Source organism: Rhipicephalus microplus, chromosome X (genome assembly GCF_043290135.1).
Source record: "Rhipicephalus microplus isolate Deutch F79 chromosome X, USDA_Rmic, whole genome shotgun sequence".
Lineage (NCBI taxonomy): Eukaryota > Metazoa > Arthropoda > Arachnida > Ixodida > Ixodidae > Rhipicephalus > Rhipicephalus microplus.
The window spans coordinates 1856684-1872444 of record NC_134710.1 but is presented as its reverse complement, the minus strand read 5'-3'; the positions used below and the strand labels follow the sequence as shown (position 1 = coordinate 1872444).

At 45.1% G+C, this 15761-nt stretch overlaps 1 protein-coding gene across 1 annotated transcript in view; it reads right to left on the bottom strand.

Annotated features, from left to right (window-relative positions):
* Window positions 1-2198: 2198 nt before the first annotated feature.
* The window catches only part of LOC142777129 (synaptic vesicular amine transporter-like), a 110052-nt gene continuing 96489 nt past the window's right edge, over window positions 2199-15761 (bottom strand). Inside the window, exons 7-8 of the mRNA XM_075881463.1 lie at window positions 6232-6278; window positions 2199-2333 (exon numbers count right to left, since the gene is read on the bottom strand). Coding sequence (XP_075737578.1) covers window positions 2199-2333; window positions 6232-6278 — 182 coding nt within the window. The remainder of the gene's footprint in view (window positions 2334-6231; window positions 6279-15761) is intronic.

The following is a 15761-nucleotide window of genomic DNA, read 5'->3' as shown; positions in this document are numbered from 1 at the left end:
TAAGACAAGCTCCTGAGGTACTACAGCTAGCGCGCCGCGAGCACGATATATAACACACTTAGTTTTGGCTTCATTTAATACAAGGCTGTTCGCCTTGCACCAGTCATTCAGCTTCAAACATAACGTACTTGCTTCAGCTTGAATGCTACATAAATCCTGGCCTTTAAAAAAGACAGTGCAATCATCGGCATAAATGATGAACTGCAAGTGGTGTTTAATTGTATTACATCATTATTGTAAAACAGGAAAAGCATTGGCCCTAAAATACTGCCTTGTGGTACTCCACAAGAGATACGCTTGAGACGTGATCTGTGAGTGCCTATTTCGGTAAATTGAAGTCTTTCGTCTAGGCAGGAGCGAAGACGTTGTGATGCAACTCCTTGAAATTCATAGCATTCCAATTTCTGTAAGAGAATATCATGATTGACACGATCGAAGGCTTTGCTAAAATCGAGGTATAGTCCTACTGTGAATGTTTTGTTTTCTATTTTTTCTAATATGAGCTCTTTTTGGAGCAAGAGTGCGTCTTCTGAGGAACGATTTTTTCTAAATCCGAATTGATAGGTAGTTAAGAGATTAAATCTTCTACTAAAGCTATTCATAACTTTCTCAAGGCCTTTCGAAAAAACTGGCAATATCGAGACTGGACAGTAGTTGGAGAAGCTATTTTTGTCGCCTCCTTTATGAATTACTGTCACTCTAGCAACTCGCATGCTACTTGGAAAAACACCACATGAGATAGCTTTGTTAAATATGTGTGCGATGACAGGAGCGATCAAATCTAGTATGTACTTAACGGGTTTAATTACTAATCCGTCTGCATCGGGGCTACGGCTATTCCGAAGGCCGGAAAAAAGGGTAATCACCTCAGAAACAGAAGTAGGCTGAAAAAAGAAAGACCATGATAACCGTGGAACATCTACAGAAGTAACCGGGGAAGTATCCGTGTTTCCTATCTGGACAAAAAAGTAATTGAAACTGTTCGCGAGTGTTTCCCCGCTTAGTAACACATTATCAACCACCATACTCCCCGCCGCGGTGGTGTAGTGGCTAAGGTACTCGGCTGCTGACCCGCAGGGCGCGGGTTCAAATTCCGGCTGCGGCGGTTGCATTTCCGATGGATTAGATTAGATTTGTGGGGTTTAACGTCCCAAAACCACCATATGATTATGAGAGACGCCGTAGTGGAGGGCTCCGGAAATTTTGACCACCTGGGGTTCTTTAACGTGCACCCAAATCTGAGTACACGGGCCTACAACATTTCCGCCTCCATCGGAAATGCAGCCGCCGCCGCCGGGATTTGAACCCGCGACCTGCGGGTCAGCAGCCGAGTATCTTAGCCACTAGACCACCGCGGCGGGGCTGCATTTCCGATGGAGGTGGAAATGTTGTAGGCCCGTGTGCTCACATTTGGGTGCACGTTAAAGAACCCCAGGTGGTCTAAATTTCCGGAGTCCTCCACTACGGCGTCTCTCATAATCATATAGTGGTTTTGGGACGTTAAACCCCACGTATAAATCAATCAACCACCATAGAGTCAACGGCGTCTGATACAGGCTTTCTGTTCAAGAGATTATTTATTTTTTTCCAGACTACGTCACTCTTTCGTAGACAGTCATTGTCGAAAATTGTTCTAAAATAGTCTTCCTTTGCTTTCAAAATGGCTTTGTTCAATTTGTTTCTGAAACATTTAAATTCCTGCAGCGTTTCGCTGTTGCGTGTCGGATACAAGGGGTAAAGATAGAGAGAGCCAGGATGCTGGGCTTTTCGAAGTCAGCAATAATAACTTTTACGGGTGATGTGCTCCCCAGGTGTGTCTATTTTATGGGCGCAGAAGCGATCTGTTATCCATACAAGCCTACCGTAGAGGTTTGCAAGATTTGTCGATCAACTGGACACCGAACCGATGTGCGCCCGACTCCGAACGCCAACGTGTGCTCCAAGTGTGGGACATGTGATCCTACTCAAAGACACGAATGTGCCCTGAACTGCGCAATATGTGGTGAAGAGCACGCTACAGGAGACAAATCGTGCAGAAAGCAACTGAAAAATGTGGCTCCCCGAATATTACGAGTGGAGATGCATCGGAGACAAATAGAGTGTACCTACGCCGAGAAGGATATCTCGCAACTTGAGCAACACCAGCAGAAACCTCCTCGTTGGTTCAGCTCAGACCGAGAGGAAGCGATGCTCCAGAATCAGCAGACATCTAGATCCAGCTCCAGATCACGATCAAGATCGAGATCAACATCGAAGACCCCGCAACAGCGAAACATCAGCAAGCCTGCGGAGGCCCCTGGCAAGCCAAACTTGAAGAAAACACCAAGCATCAGCTGGGAAACAAGCTCCACCCATGCCAGAAAAGAAGAAACAGCAGCAGCAACCACTGGCCTTAGTACGGAGGACGTACAAAACAACCAACCAAACAAGGTGAGCTGGGCGAGTCCAGTGCCTCCCAATGTTCCGGTAACTGTAAGCCCCCAGTATAGGAAAATTCTTGAGAAGAACAAAAGATTAACACAAGAAATCAAACAGCTCAGAAATTAATTTGTATTTAATAAATACCGTCGTTTCCATTCACCTACCTAATTATGCAAACTTGCAGAGCTACCTCTACACAAACGCACCGAATATGAAAGGCTGAAATTCCTTTTCATATTATTTTATAATCACGTGAAAATAAGCTACGACAGGTACTTTGAAATCAAAACACAAGAAACTTCAAGACACAGCCACAGTATGTACATACCGCCCCCCAAAGTTCATAATGACTGTTTCAGGTGCAGCTTCTTCCCCGGGGCGATTCAGCAGTGGAATTCGTTACCAGATTTGGTTGGGAAAATCAAATCGCTTACTGACTTTTTAGAAGCAATAAAACATATAGTGCACTCTGAGACCATGCGCTAAGATTGTGAATATGTGTGAATTACGTGCTTTGTAACTAGGCTATGATATTTATTATGTGTTTTATTATGCGCAAATATGATGTGAATTTCGGCAGTGATGCTCTCTTTTCTTATTTCCACTAACTTCTCTGTTTAAACTACATGCTTAGCCATTATGATATATTTGTTGTATGTGCTCCGAAATGATGTGTTCCAGTAGTGAAGGTTCTTTTTCTCGTGTTTCTCTTATGCACATTTCTGTTTTATATGAGTCAACTCCACTCCTGTAATAGCCCGCAAAGGGCTGACAGTATCAATAAATGAAATGAAATGAATTAAAATGGCTGCAGAGTGGCAAGAGTATAAACTGGCCATCTCGTCAATGGGAAGCAAATTAGAAAATGCAATTAAGAAAATACAAAACCCAGGGTCGGTAGGCAACCCCACCGAGGGCAATAAAGAGGCTCGAGAGCGTCTAGCCGACACGAAGGATAGCGCAGAAACGAGCGAGGAAACGATAGACGAAAACTCGTTCGCTACTCAATTAGAAAGCAGTGAACTAGTAAAGCAAGTGCAGACGCAGGCTCAAGCAAACAGGGAAAGCATAGCTACTTTACATAAACTTCTAGCTGATTTCATGGCGGAAATAAAAACGTTTGTTGTAGAAGAACTGAAAATTCAGAGGCAGTATGTTACAATGCTGTGGGAGGCTTGCAGAGGGCACTAAACAAACGCTGTCTGTCCGCCCCAGTTATTAACAAACCATCCAAAGCGGGCCACGACAGCATGGATACGACCATGCAGCATGGGCAAAAATAATATAAAAAGCGCAGAGCATTCAGAGATTTGGCAGGGGAACTGTCGCACTTTTCACAAGCACGCCGCAGCACTCCAAAATTACATGAACTCGGTACCAAATTCAGCCAGACGTAATATGCCTGCAGGAGGTTGGGCCCACGATGGTAAAACTGCAGGGATATTATTGTTTACAAGATCCAAATTATCCCTGCGTAGCCTCGCTGGTCAGCAAAAGTATTGCAGCAAAGGTTGAGCACATAGAAAGTTTGCGGATAAATCATCAGATAATCACCCTCCTTCCTCTGAAAAGAGGCAAAGTGAAAACGGTAATATTAAATATATACAGCCCTCCCAAAGATAAACACGATGAGTTTGGTGCACTGCTTAAAGATGTCGTCGGCATTGCAGGAGCGAGAGATCGACTTGTGGTATTGGGTTACTTTAACGCACCCAGCACCACCTGGGGTTATTCGAGAGATTCCCCTAAGGGAACGCGTCTCGAACACGCCGTATCCAAACTAGGATTGAGCTTAATTACTCTACCCACAACACCTACGAGGCTGGGTAACAGCGTAAGTCGAGACACGTTCCCAGATCCCTTGAACTAGGTAGGGTCCCATAACCATTCCTGCAGCCGTCGAAGCAGCTGATGATGACGCAGCGCTGCCAGTCCTTCCTCTCACAGGCAAACGCAAACACGGCGGCGACAACAACCGCACGCACGGACGAAATATTTAATAGTTGTGCCCGGCCCGACTTGCGAAGCACGGTCTGGAGAGCATTGGTGTGGAGAGTAGCTGCACTCCGGCGAGCGTGTATGTATGTAAACAAGGACGTTATGAATGAGTACTGCAACAATATAACGTTTAATACTGCCAAAACGTATTATTGTACTCACTGTGGCAATTTGGTACTCGAAATGTTTTCTTACCAGCAGATACTGGGAACGAGAGTACCTCGTTCCGCTGCAAAGGGAAATCGTCAGATGCCCTTTGCGGAATGCTCCGTTTACCTTCGTTTGCGTAAGGGTGGCCGTGTGACACGGACCCCATCTCCCTTGTCGTAAAGACGAGGGAGTTAAGCGGAGTTCGCGGGTGCCCGTGTGACAGGGGTATAAAGCCGTATCAGTTTTTCATCTAGTCACAACCGGCAAGCACAGCCGCGTTCACGAAAGATAGAGCAAGCATGACACGAGAGCCGGAAAAAAAAAAGCGGGCACCCAACTCGACTCACTGTCGTTAAACTTAACTTGCTGCTTCGCGGCGACGTCAGCGCGTCATGCACGGCGTGGAAGACATGACTCTAAAACTTCTCCGACATTTTATGCCATGGACGTATAGCTTTAGTTTTTATGTATTTTTCAGCACACCGCAAACGTTTGCGCATGACAGTACATGGCTGCTACTGCTAGATACCACATCAAAACAACAATTGTATGATTTACATAAATGTCAACACAGCACGCCGATAGAGTACACGGCTTTATGTTGGCAGAATGATACTTACATCGAGGCATACGTCGTACACGGTATTATCAGGGGGTACCCGAGAAATGCATTTCGCAGTGACTCGGGCGTCCTCCTCTTCTGTCGTCTGCTCAACATCCTAAACTTGACTAACGAGCTTTACTCCTTTTGTTAGATTCGCTTCTCGGAAGTGCTTGTCCAGCTCATAGATCTTTGTGAAGCCGCATTGCAGGTAGTACATTGTGAGATCACTCAAACGCAGCGCGCGCTCTCTGCACGAGCACGTAAACGAGCGGCAGCGCATTGGAGTGAAGGAAAAACGCGCCATCTACATCTTTGATTTCTACTTTTCGATCAAAGACGGTGCTGCCTGTCCAGAGTCGCAAGGTCACCATGCGAATTGCTTGGACTTACTATCGAAATGCCCACCGTGTCTACTGGTGATGACCTAATTCTACTGATATGGACATTGCGATGGTGCTTGGTCTTCTGGCGGAGAAAACAAAGATGAAGCCGACGTGATGTGCGCTTGCAACGCCGCTAAGTTACCATGATGGTTTTTTTTTAACCTCGCGTAATACAGCTCTCTTTTGTAGTGCAAGGTCGTGTCGTACATTTGTGAGAGGTAAGGGCACCAATAACTATCATTTGACTGTCATGGAATGAATGCGTGCTCGCAATGTGAAAAAAATAAAACCACTTGCAAGTCAACGCCCTAATCATACCTTCTGCGCCTTGTACTGCGTTAAATTTTTTGTGCTGCTCCTCCTTTGGAGAGCTAGAACATGTAAGCTTGCCATTGTCTTGAACTACTCATGAAAGAGTGATCTTTTACGTGTTTTAGCACTTGATTTTAGGGCTTGCTGGGATACCTCGAAACATGGTCGAAAACTTTAAAACCTCCTTTCTTGGTGCTTCTGTTTCAGTTTTCCTTCAAATATTGTTTTCTATGTGTCCCCAACAATGGAGAAAGTTTGCGAAGGCAACGCACAGTTTCCGGCCAAGTGGTATGTAAAACCAAAATAGGAAGCAGACACTAAAAGGAACTCGAGGACAGCAGGAGTGAAATCAAAGTGACTTGCCTCACAACCATCCTCCTTCAGCACCTTTGCCAATGTGCCAGAGAAGCCTGTGCAATAAAACAGATCGTTGTTATTTTTCACTGCATGCTACCCGTTCATCTATTGCATAAACGTAGCATTGAAACACAGAAGGAAGTATCATCTTGCCCCGACACGAATAGGCATTTCAGGTTTAAACAAACATTTCCTGAGCGACATTAAAGATATGAAGTAGGCAAGCAACACACATATCACCAACTAATGAGTGACACAGTTCAAAAGGAAATGAGGCATGGTTACATTCGCAAGCATTACAACACACAGGATGCAACAGTTTAGGAAAATCACTGCTTTCGCTTTGCCAACACAAGTTCTACATTTCCTTCTTTTGAATCGTGCTTCCCGGGCTTGACGGGCCTATTTATTTATGCTCTAAACAAAAAGTGCTTGAAACCTCTCCCCCTCTCGCCGGCATCGGAACACTTGCTGAAAAGCACGCAGTAAGTTGTGATGTAATGCTCACGCGTGTGCTTAAGTCGTTCGTGTTCGTAGTGAATGCCTTTCACTTTCCAGTGAAAAATGTGGATGCGAGTTGTACAGCACACTCCGGATTTGAGGGGACTTGCCGACTAAATGGTGTAAAGGTTATAAGGTCGATGGCAGGAATGGCGGGTTTCTTTAAGGTAACTGGCTTCCCGCCGTCGTCCACATAGCCGAACTTCGTCAGTGATCTGACGCGTAAAGAGGTAGAACGAAGGTTCATTTACATCATAGTTCAAAGATGGGAACTGTAGAGGGATCCAAAAGATCCCGCATTATGTACAACAGAGATTCAGCTCATGATTCCGCTCATGATTCAGCACCTATTTACAAAAATAATTCGGCTTTTATAGCCCATCGTCTCCTTACACAGGGGTCCGAAGAAAGCGGTGAGCACTCTCGCAACGAATCAGGTGATGAAGTCTCAGTGGTCCACCCACCAGAAAGAGTGCAGAAATTTCACCACTCAGTTGGGTGAAAAGGTTCAATGGTAGCACGAGCGCACCACACAATGACGCACCCGACCCCCGCCTTGAAGGCACCGCAGGGTAAGGAGGTTGAGGCCAGAGAGGGAAGGTTGAGCACTCCGGGGAGATGGCCGCTGACCTGTATGTCAGCAGCAGTCCATAGATGCTTTCAGCTACAGGTTTCAAGAACTCTCTCGAATCTGGCAGTCCAAACATTCGATCCTGGAACGGCTTCTTCGGCGTCTTCTCAAGCTTCAGGTCTGACGGTGCTTTTGTGACGATTTCGCGTCGGCAACGACAATAGCCGAGTCGAGAGGTTGACTTAATCAGAGCAGCCACAGAGGCCCCGCCCTATGCTGTTCGACCCCGTTCAGCAAAAAGCTTGTCTGGCAAAGCTTTTGTTGAGACCCAACTGCTTCCTGGAACATCTACAGGACAGCGTCTTGAAGACTAGGCGCCGATGGGGCTGAAACCATCCATAGCAGGCCGGCTTACGCACAATGGCATCTGTCCAGATGAACTACCGGGCCCAACGTAACAGCTCCTCTGCCACCCGGAAAATCTCAGCTGGCCAGCGCTCCCAGCCATTGGGCATGAAGAGAATGGCTGGTGACTAAGACGAAGGCCTGGCTTGGAACCTCCAGCTGCGAACTCTTAACCAACTTACAAACCACCTCACAATGATCGACTACAGCAAGGCGAACCACACAACACAATATCATGCTGCAGTCGTGTGCATTGGACTTGCTTAAAACCCTCCAGGCTTCTCAAGAAACACAGACAAAAGGAAAAACCGTACGCTAAAGTTTTGACACAATTGTGTGTCGCCTAATTTAGAAGAGTCATGGATGTGGAGATGCTTACTGAAAATGGAACAGTTTGCCGTGCAAGAAAAGCACACAATGGCAAATACAATATGGCCCCAGACAACAATAAACAACCCCTTTCAAATCTAACCTTCTACCTACTAGGTTACTAGGTTACAACTAGGTTACAACTAACAACTGCTAACTACTAGATTACAATTAGCATCTACTAACATCTACTGACATCCTACTAGGTTACAACTAACATCTGCTAACTTCTCACTAACTGAACGAAACACAACCACTTCATTTCCACGCAAATGCAGCCTGAATCCAACACAAGGTAACTGTGCATTCTTCATTCTGTAATTACATTCTTGCAAGGCGTAGTCGAGAGTACCTACTTGTAGGACACCCTGACGCCAATGAAAATTGTTTCACAACAAATCAAACTGCGTCTTATAACTACCTGAAACGTATCCCTAATCTTAAAGTCTGGTAAAGCATAACGCTCAGCTCAAGAGATCTCGTGATCCCTAAGCACACCCTAAAATAACAAAAGGGAGTAAACATCATGTACTAACACGTTCATTTGCTGAATGTAGCCTCATGTCAGCCCATGTTTTCAAAGAACGCACAAGATTGTGCTATGCGCCCAGCACGGCATCTTACTCTCATTCAAAGAGCGCTAGCATACTAGCACACACCTAACCATACGCCATATCCCATAACTTAGGCACCATTAAACACGCGCCTGAACGCAAATGTTCACAGATAACAACACGCATAGACAATAACACTTGATGCTGTACACGTCAGAAGCACCTAACAAACCTGCGTAGGTTTTGTGCTAAATAACCTTGTATCGAATGATTTCAAACTTGGGCATATCAAAAATCACTTTTGGTTTTATTCTAAAACTTTCCTTGAAATGCTCATTCACTCACATAAGACGGTCTAACCTTTGCGCTACACTAAAATAGCACGAACATTACAAACTTCGCCTCCACTCGACAACATTACCACGCTTTAAAATTAGCAGGCGTACAAATTTTTATTCGCGACTAACATGCTCTTACATAAAATAAAAACTCATTTCAATCAGTCCGTTGACCGACGCGGATCACTGCTCCCGTATAACGCCTAACAATTGAACTGAAAACTTTTACAACGCTTACAAAGAAAATCTAGAAGGAAAAAGGCTGTAGCTCAACAAACTATGCGTGCAGGTGACATAGGAATAGTACTTTAAAACAAAAAATCAACAAATATATTTCTGAGGAAATTCCTTTGTCCGACTCTACAGCTTACAGCTGTCCCTTACTTGAACTGTACACGCGGCGGCCGTGGTCTTGGCGTATTTCGCGAACGACGGAGTCAACGACACGTGTATGCTACCAGCTTAACGGCGCAGTCGCGCATAATTCGCGATTTTGGACTGCTTCTGTCAATCTTGCGGAGAGAACCCGAGCAGTGCATGGGAAAGAGTGACCATGCCCTCTTTGGGTTTGCTCCCGTGGGGTGCTTAGCTACCGTGGCCTTTCTTCTAGGACCCCTTTGACACTCTCGCCCCGTAAAGCCGTAGACCTCTGCCGAGAATTCAGTCGCGAGGATGCACGCTGTAGATTTCCGCTTCGCCGCTGGCCACCTACTGCACGACACAAAGGCCTTTTTGTTGAACTGGCCGATGATCTACTCTTCTTTATTTCGCCTGGCAGTTTGCTACTTTCATCTCATCGTTCTATCGCGCGTCTTCGCTTCTTGTTTTACGGCGACGTATGCGACCGACCTTTTCCTCATTGCTTTGAAATTGGTCGCGGGCTCAGTCATCGGCGGTATTACAGTTCAAAGGCAACCCATAAGACTTGCTGTGGAGAGAACCGGAAAACTTGCTCTTTCCACGTGATTGCATAACCGCTTTCTTTTTACTTTTCGTCCGGTGACTCGGACGTATGAAAACCGACATTTAAGTCGATACTGAACTCATAGTGGGCACGTCAGCTGGCCGCCAGTCAACATCACCATGTATCCTTTTCTGCTTTCTATGCAGACTTTCTTGGAACCGTGGTGACGATCGGTGCAGGCGGTGATTCCGTGTGTTCCGTCTTTCCTGCGCTTCGCTTTGGAGGGTGCGCACAAGCACTCGAGCACAAGCTTCAGTCATCTGACTGGATACCAGCACCCCCTGCGACATCGTCAGCTCCCTTCATAAGAAGACGACTCTGCTGGAATTCTTTCAGTGGGCACGTCAGCTGGCCGCCCGTCAACATCACCGTGAATCCTTTTCTGCTTTTTATGCAGGTTAGTAACAAACACGCATCTATTAGGTCTAGTGACCACTGTCTGTTCCAGCTGACGTGCCCCAACAGTGTCTGTGTGTTTTGTTTGTATAAAAAGGACATTTTTTTCTCTTTGCTTATGCTTTGTGGGGATGTGGAATTAAATCCGGGACCCAACACACATGATCTGCTTCAGCAACTTCTGGAGGGCTAAACGCTCATGCAAAATAGGCTGGACGTAATTGAGTCTAAAATACAAAAGGTTGAGGCATCTACGTCAACGCTAAAAGAATTTGGTGCCGAAATCACGGGACTTGAAAAAAGCATTCGTAACTTGGAAATGAAACTCGTTGACCTAGACGACAGAAGCCGTCGCAATAATCTTCTTGTATTTGGCCTTCCAAAGATGGCGAGTGAAACGCCACAATCGCTTTTCGCGAATGTGGTTGATGACTTATTTTCAACGACACTAAATGTCGAAGTGAAATATGTTGAGTGAATTCATAGAAAAGGACGCAGACAAGCAAACAAATCGCGACCGGTTGTCCTAATTTCATTGACTACTGCGAAAAAATTATGTTTTAAGGAATTGCCACAAGCTTAAAGGCCAGAACGTTTCAGTCAGTGAAGATTTTTCTACTGCCACTAGGATACTGCGCAAGCAGTTGTGGGATAGTGCTGCGAAAGAGAGAAGCGAGGGAAAGAAAGTGAAACTCACATATGACAAGGTAAACATCGATGGCACTCTGCTTTGATGGAATAGCAGCCTAAACAAGAGGGTTCCTATTCTTACAGATAAGGCGTCTTCTGCTTCTTACGTTCTGAGCACGAGTAGGCTTAGGCGCAATCGGTGAACTAGTAGAGGTTGCAGGGAAAGTATCCCTTGCCTAAATATCAATGCTCGTAACATTCTTAACAAGTTCGCTGATTTGGAAAGTATTATTGTGGCACACAATTCGCACATCATAGTTGTAACCGAAACCTGTCTCCATCAAGACGTCAGTGACCACGAGTTAATACCAAAGGGCTTTAGAATCTACCGCAATGATCGTGATGGTAGGGGAGGCGGAGTCGCTATTTTTCTCAAGGAATCGCTGCGGCCGTCCAGATTACCGAATGTGCCGGGCATTGAAAGTGTTGTGCTTAAACTATTCCTTGAAGAATGCCACCTGATTGTTGTGGGTATATACCGCCCACCGAGCTGTGATAGTTCCTTCGCTGAAAACCTAAACGAGTTCTTGTGTTTGAACACTGTTCGTTCCGGCAACCTGTTACTCGCGGGTGATTTCAACTTACCAACAATTCATTGGTCAGACTATTTCCCAGAAGCTTTTACTGACGCGTCTCAATCATTTGTTGACCTCGTTATCTTGCATAACTAAACCCAATTAGTTAAATCCCCCACATGCACTCAACAAACAGCGGAGTCTATTTTGGTCGTTTTTCTTGTTTCCAATTAGCTTTTTAGGAGGAATCTAAGAATAGATAGTTTTCAAGGAATGTCTGATCACAAGATGGTATGCTTAACTTTAGAAATGCAGTTTTCTTCGAAACTTCAAATAAAAGAAAGTATAATCCCGTTGTTTACACATGCTAGTGACGTCAGCGTACTTGCTTTACTTGGTAGATCGTTCTCCGACTTCAGTTCAGTTCAGTTTATTAACCTTAAGGGCTTCCCGAAGGAAGCAATACATAAGGGGTGGGTTACAACTTCTCACATAGACATTTCATATTGATTAGTTATATGCTGCTGAAACAATGATGGGCAGGTGATGGCGGCAATGTCAGCAGGAAGGCCGTTCCAGTCTTTGGCAGTTCGGGGGATGAACGAGGCGGAGAAGTGAGCAGTTCGGGCACGTGGGCGCGCGACCTGCTGCGGATGACTGGTGCTGTGAGAAATGCGTGCAGCGGGTACGATGTATGGCGCTTGACTGAGGGTGCCGTGAAAGAACTTGTGAAAAAGCATGAGACAGGAAATACGTCGACGATCACAAAGCTTAATTAAATCGGAATCTGCCTTAAGTGCTGAAATGCTGATATTGTACGAGTATTTTGAGCGAATGATTCGGGTAGCGCGATTTTGAACAGCTTCAAGTAGGTCGATAAGATATGATTGATGTGGGTTCCAGATGGCCGATGCATACTCCAGTTTTAATCTCACGAGGGATTGGTAAGCGAGCAATTTGACATGTTTTGGGGCCTGACGAAGATTACGCCTCAGGAAACCTAGCGTCCGGTTTGCTGATGATATGATATTAGAAATATGAGCGTGCCAGGACAGGTCGTTAGAAAGAGTGATTCCGAGATATTTATAAGAATGGACATTCTCTAGAAGCGTGTTTTTGATTTTATAAGAAGGTGCTATGGGATGACTGCTGCGAGAAAATGACATAGCTTTGCACTTATTTGTATTTAGGGTCATGAGCCAATCGTTACACCAACTTGTTATGTTGTCTAGGTCTTTCTGGAGAGCAGTTTGATTGTGGTTGTCATAAATGGTACGGTAAATGACACAGTCGTCCGCGAACCTTCTAATGTTAGAAGAGACATGCGCAGTTAAGTCATTATTATATATTAAGAATAAGAGGGGGCCAAGGACAGATCCTTGAGGAACGCCAGATGTTACTAGTATTGGGTTAGACAAGTGATTATTGATAGCTACGGACTGGGAGCGGTTACTAAGAAATTCAGTAATCCATTCGAAGACATCTGGGTGTAAGTTAAGTTTTTTTTAACCTGAATAATAGGCGCTGGTGAGAAACCTTATCAAAGGACTTGCAGAAGTCCAGGAAAATGACGTCAGTTTGCACATTGATATCGAGATTAGTATGAATGTCATGCAGAAAAATGGCAAGCTGCGTTTCACAAGATAAACCCTTGCGAAACCCATGTTGAGCGGGATGAAAAAGTCGTTCGAGTCAAGAAACTTCTTGATAACAGAATAGATGACTTGTTCCATGATTTTACAAAGAATGCTCGGTAATGAGATGGGACGGTAGTTTATCGGAGAGTCTTTGTTACCTGATTTATGGACTGGAACGACCTTCCCAACCCTCCAGTCATCTGGAATAAGACCTAAGAAAAGAGACTGGGTGAACAGCAAGGATAAATAGGCTGGGGCAAGGCACTTCGTGTTTTTCAAAATTTTCGCATTAATTTCATCTATACCAGAAAAGGATGTACACTTCATTTTGTCAATGATAGCGCTAATTCCGCTTACATTAAAAGTGATGGCTGGCATTTCAGAATTTATACAAAACGATGGTGAAGCGGGATGTGCGTTTGACTCGTGAGTAAAGACGCTTGCAAAAGCGGAGTTGAACACGTTGGCGCAATTGGCATCCTTAAGAATTTCGTTGGATTCGTTGATGATTGATTGATTTGTGGGGTTTAACGTCCCAAAACCACCATATGATTATGAGAGACGCCGTAGTGGAGGGCTCCGGAAATTTTGACCACCTGGGGTTCTTTAACGTGCACCCAAATCTGAGCACATGGGCCTACAACATTTCCGCCTCCATCAGAAATGCAGCCGCCGCAGCCGGGATTCGAACCCACGACCTGCGGGTCAGCAGCCGAGTACCTTAGCCACTAGACCACCACGGCGGGGCTCGTTGGATTCGTTCGTCATTTGAATTGCCCGAGTGTCACTAGGGTTTACAACTTTCCAAAATTGCCTTGGATTTGTAATTAATAGGTTTGGTAGGTTGGTATTGTAAAATGTGTGTTTAGCTTGACGTAATGCGTGCAGGTAGTTATTTTCTGCTTCATAATATTTATCCCATGCACAAGTACGCTCAGTTTTCCTGGCGGAGCGATAAAGGCGTTTTTTTCTTTGTTCCAGGCGTTTTAAGGCAGTTGTAAACCATGGTTTCTGCTGGGAAGAACGAAAACTGATTTTCAAAATAAATTTGTCTGTTAGTTCCGCTAGTTTATTTTTGAAGCGTGTCCAATTGCTGCCTACAGAATGTTCACAAAAGGTTGACTGGAATACGGGAAGGAATTGAGTCATGGCATCGTTAATCTCTTGATAGTTACCTTTGTCGTAAAGACGTATTGTTTTCTCGAAGGTATTTCACGCTGACGGAGGGAATGAGAAGACAGCATGGATGGGTTTGTGGTCGCCTATTTCAGATAAACACATAATGGACGAAAGGCTGTCGGGGAAATTGGTTAGTACAAGATCCAGAACGTTAGCAACTTGTTGGGTAACCCGGGTGGGTTCTGACACTAGCTGAGAAAGGTTGAAGTTTAAGCAAAAATTGACGAAATTCCGCGTCTCAGTGTTTCCTGGCGCTGAAGATTATTGTGGGTTACACCAGTCAATGAGCGGAAAATTAAAATCACTGAAGAGGACGAGCTGTGCGGTTGGGTGTTCTGTCGCTAGCTTGCTTACGATGTCGTTAAGCTGGTAACTGAAATCAGTAGTGACACTAGGGGGCCTGTAGCAAACACCGAGTAATACTTTTTTTGGAAGGGTATGGATTAGTACCCATAATGTTTCCAGGCTTGATGAAATGCTCATTGGCGAGCATGGTAGATGCTCGCGCAATGCTATTAGTACACCACCGCTACGAGTACCTGTGCGGTCTTTTCGAAAAAGGCAGAAATTTGGCAAGTCTGTTTGAATTTAGCGATCAGTGACATCGCTACTCAGCCACGTTTCAGTCAGTAATAGTATATCGCTACCGGTTGATAAAACTCGGCTTGACACCAAGTCACGCTTCGGAAGGAAACTGCGCACGTTGGCATAGGTTATCGAAAGTGACACACAGTTAGCGGAGCAATCAGTAATTTTCTGTTTGCCACGGGGTAGCTGCTATGTGACTTCTTTGACTCCGTTAGAAGCAGCATCAAAAATATACTTCTTAGACCCGATGAATAAGGTTTGGAAGCGAAGCGAATACGGGACTCCTTTGTTTTTAGCAAATGCTAGAAGATGCCTGCGTGAATTCCGAACTTGCGGCGAGAAATCTTCCCCGATACTATAACTAGTGTTCTTAAGCATACGTCCTCTCGAAAGGATATTTGTTTTAGTTTTATGGCACGCAAATTTAACTATTATAGGGCGACAGCGGTTGGGCGAGTGACGACCAACGCGATGTGCCCGTTCGATTTCTTTTGGGTCGATATTTACCTGGAACCTCTCACGGCACTGATCAACAATCAGACCTTCTGCTTCAACGGTGGTTTCGGGGCTGGAAGACTCGGGAATGCCATAGAAAATTAAATTGTCTCCTCGTAATCGATTATCAGCATCCTCGATACGTGCTTCCAGCTTAGAAATACGATGCGCAGCTTCTTCATTAGCAGTGCGCATCGCCACCATTTCGCTTCGAATAGGCGAAAACGCCTGGTAGTGACTTCCTAGGGTACTTATTCGTTCACTCAAGTCCGCTATACTTTTGTCGGTAGTGATTATCTGGGTTTTTAGGCCCTGAATTTCGGTAATTAGCTGG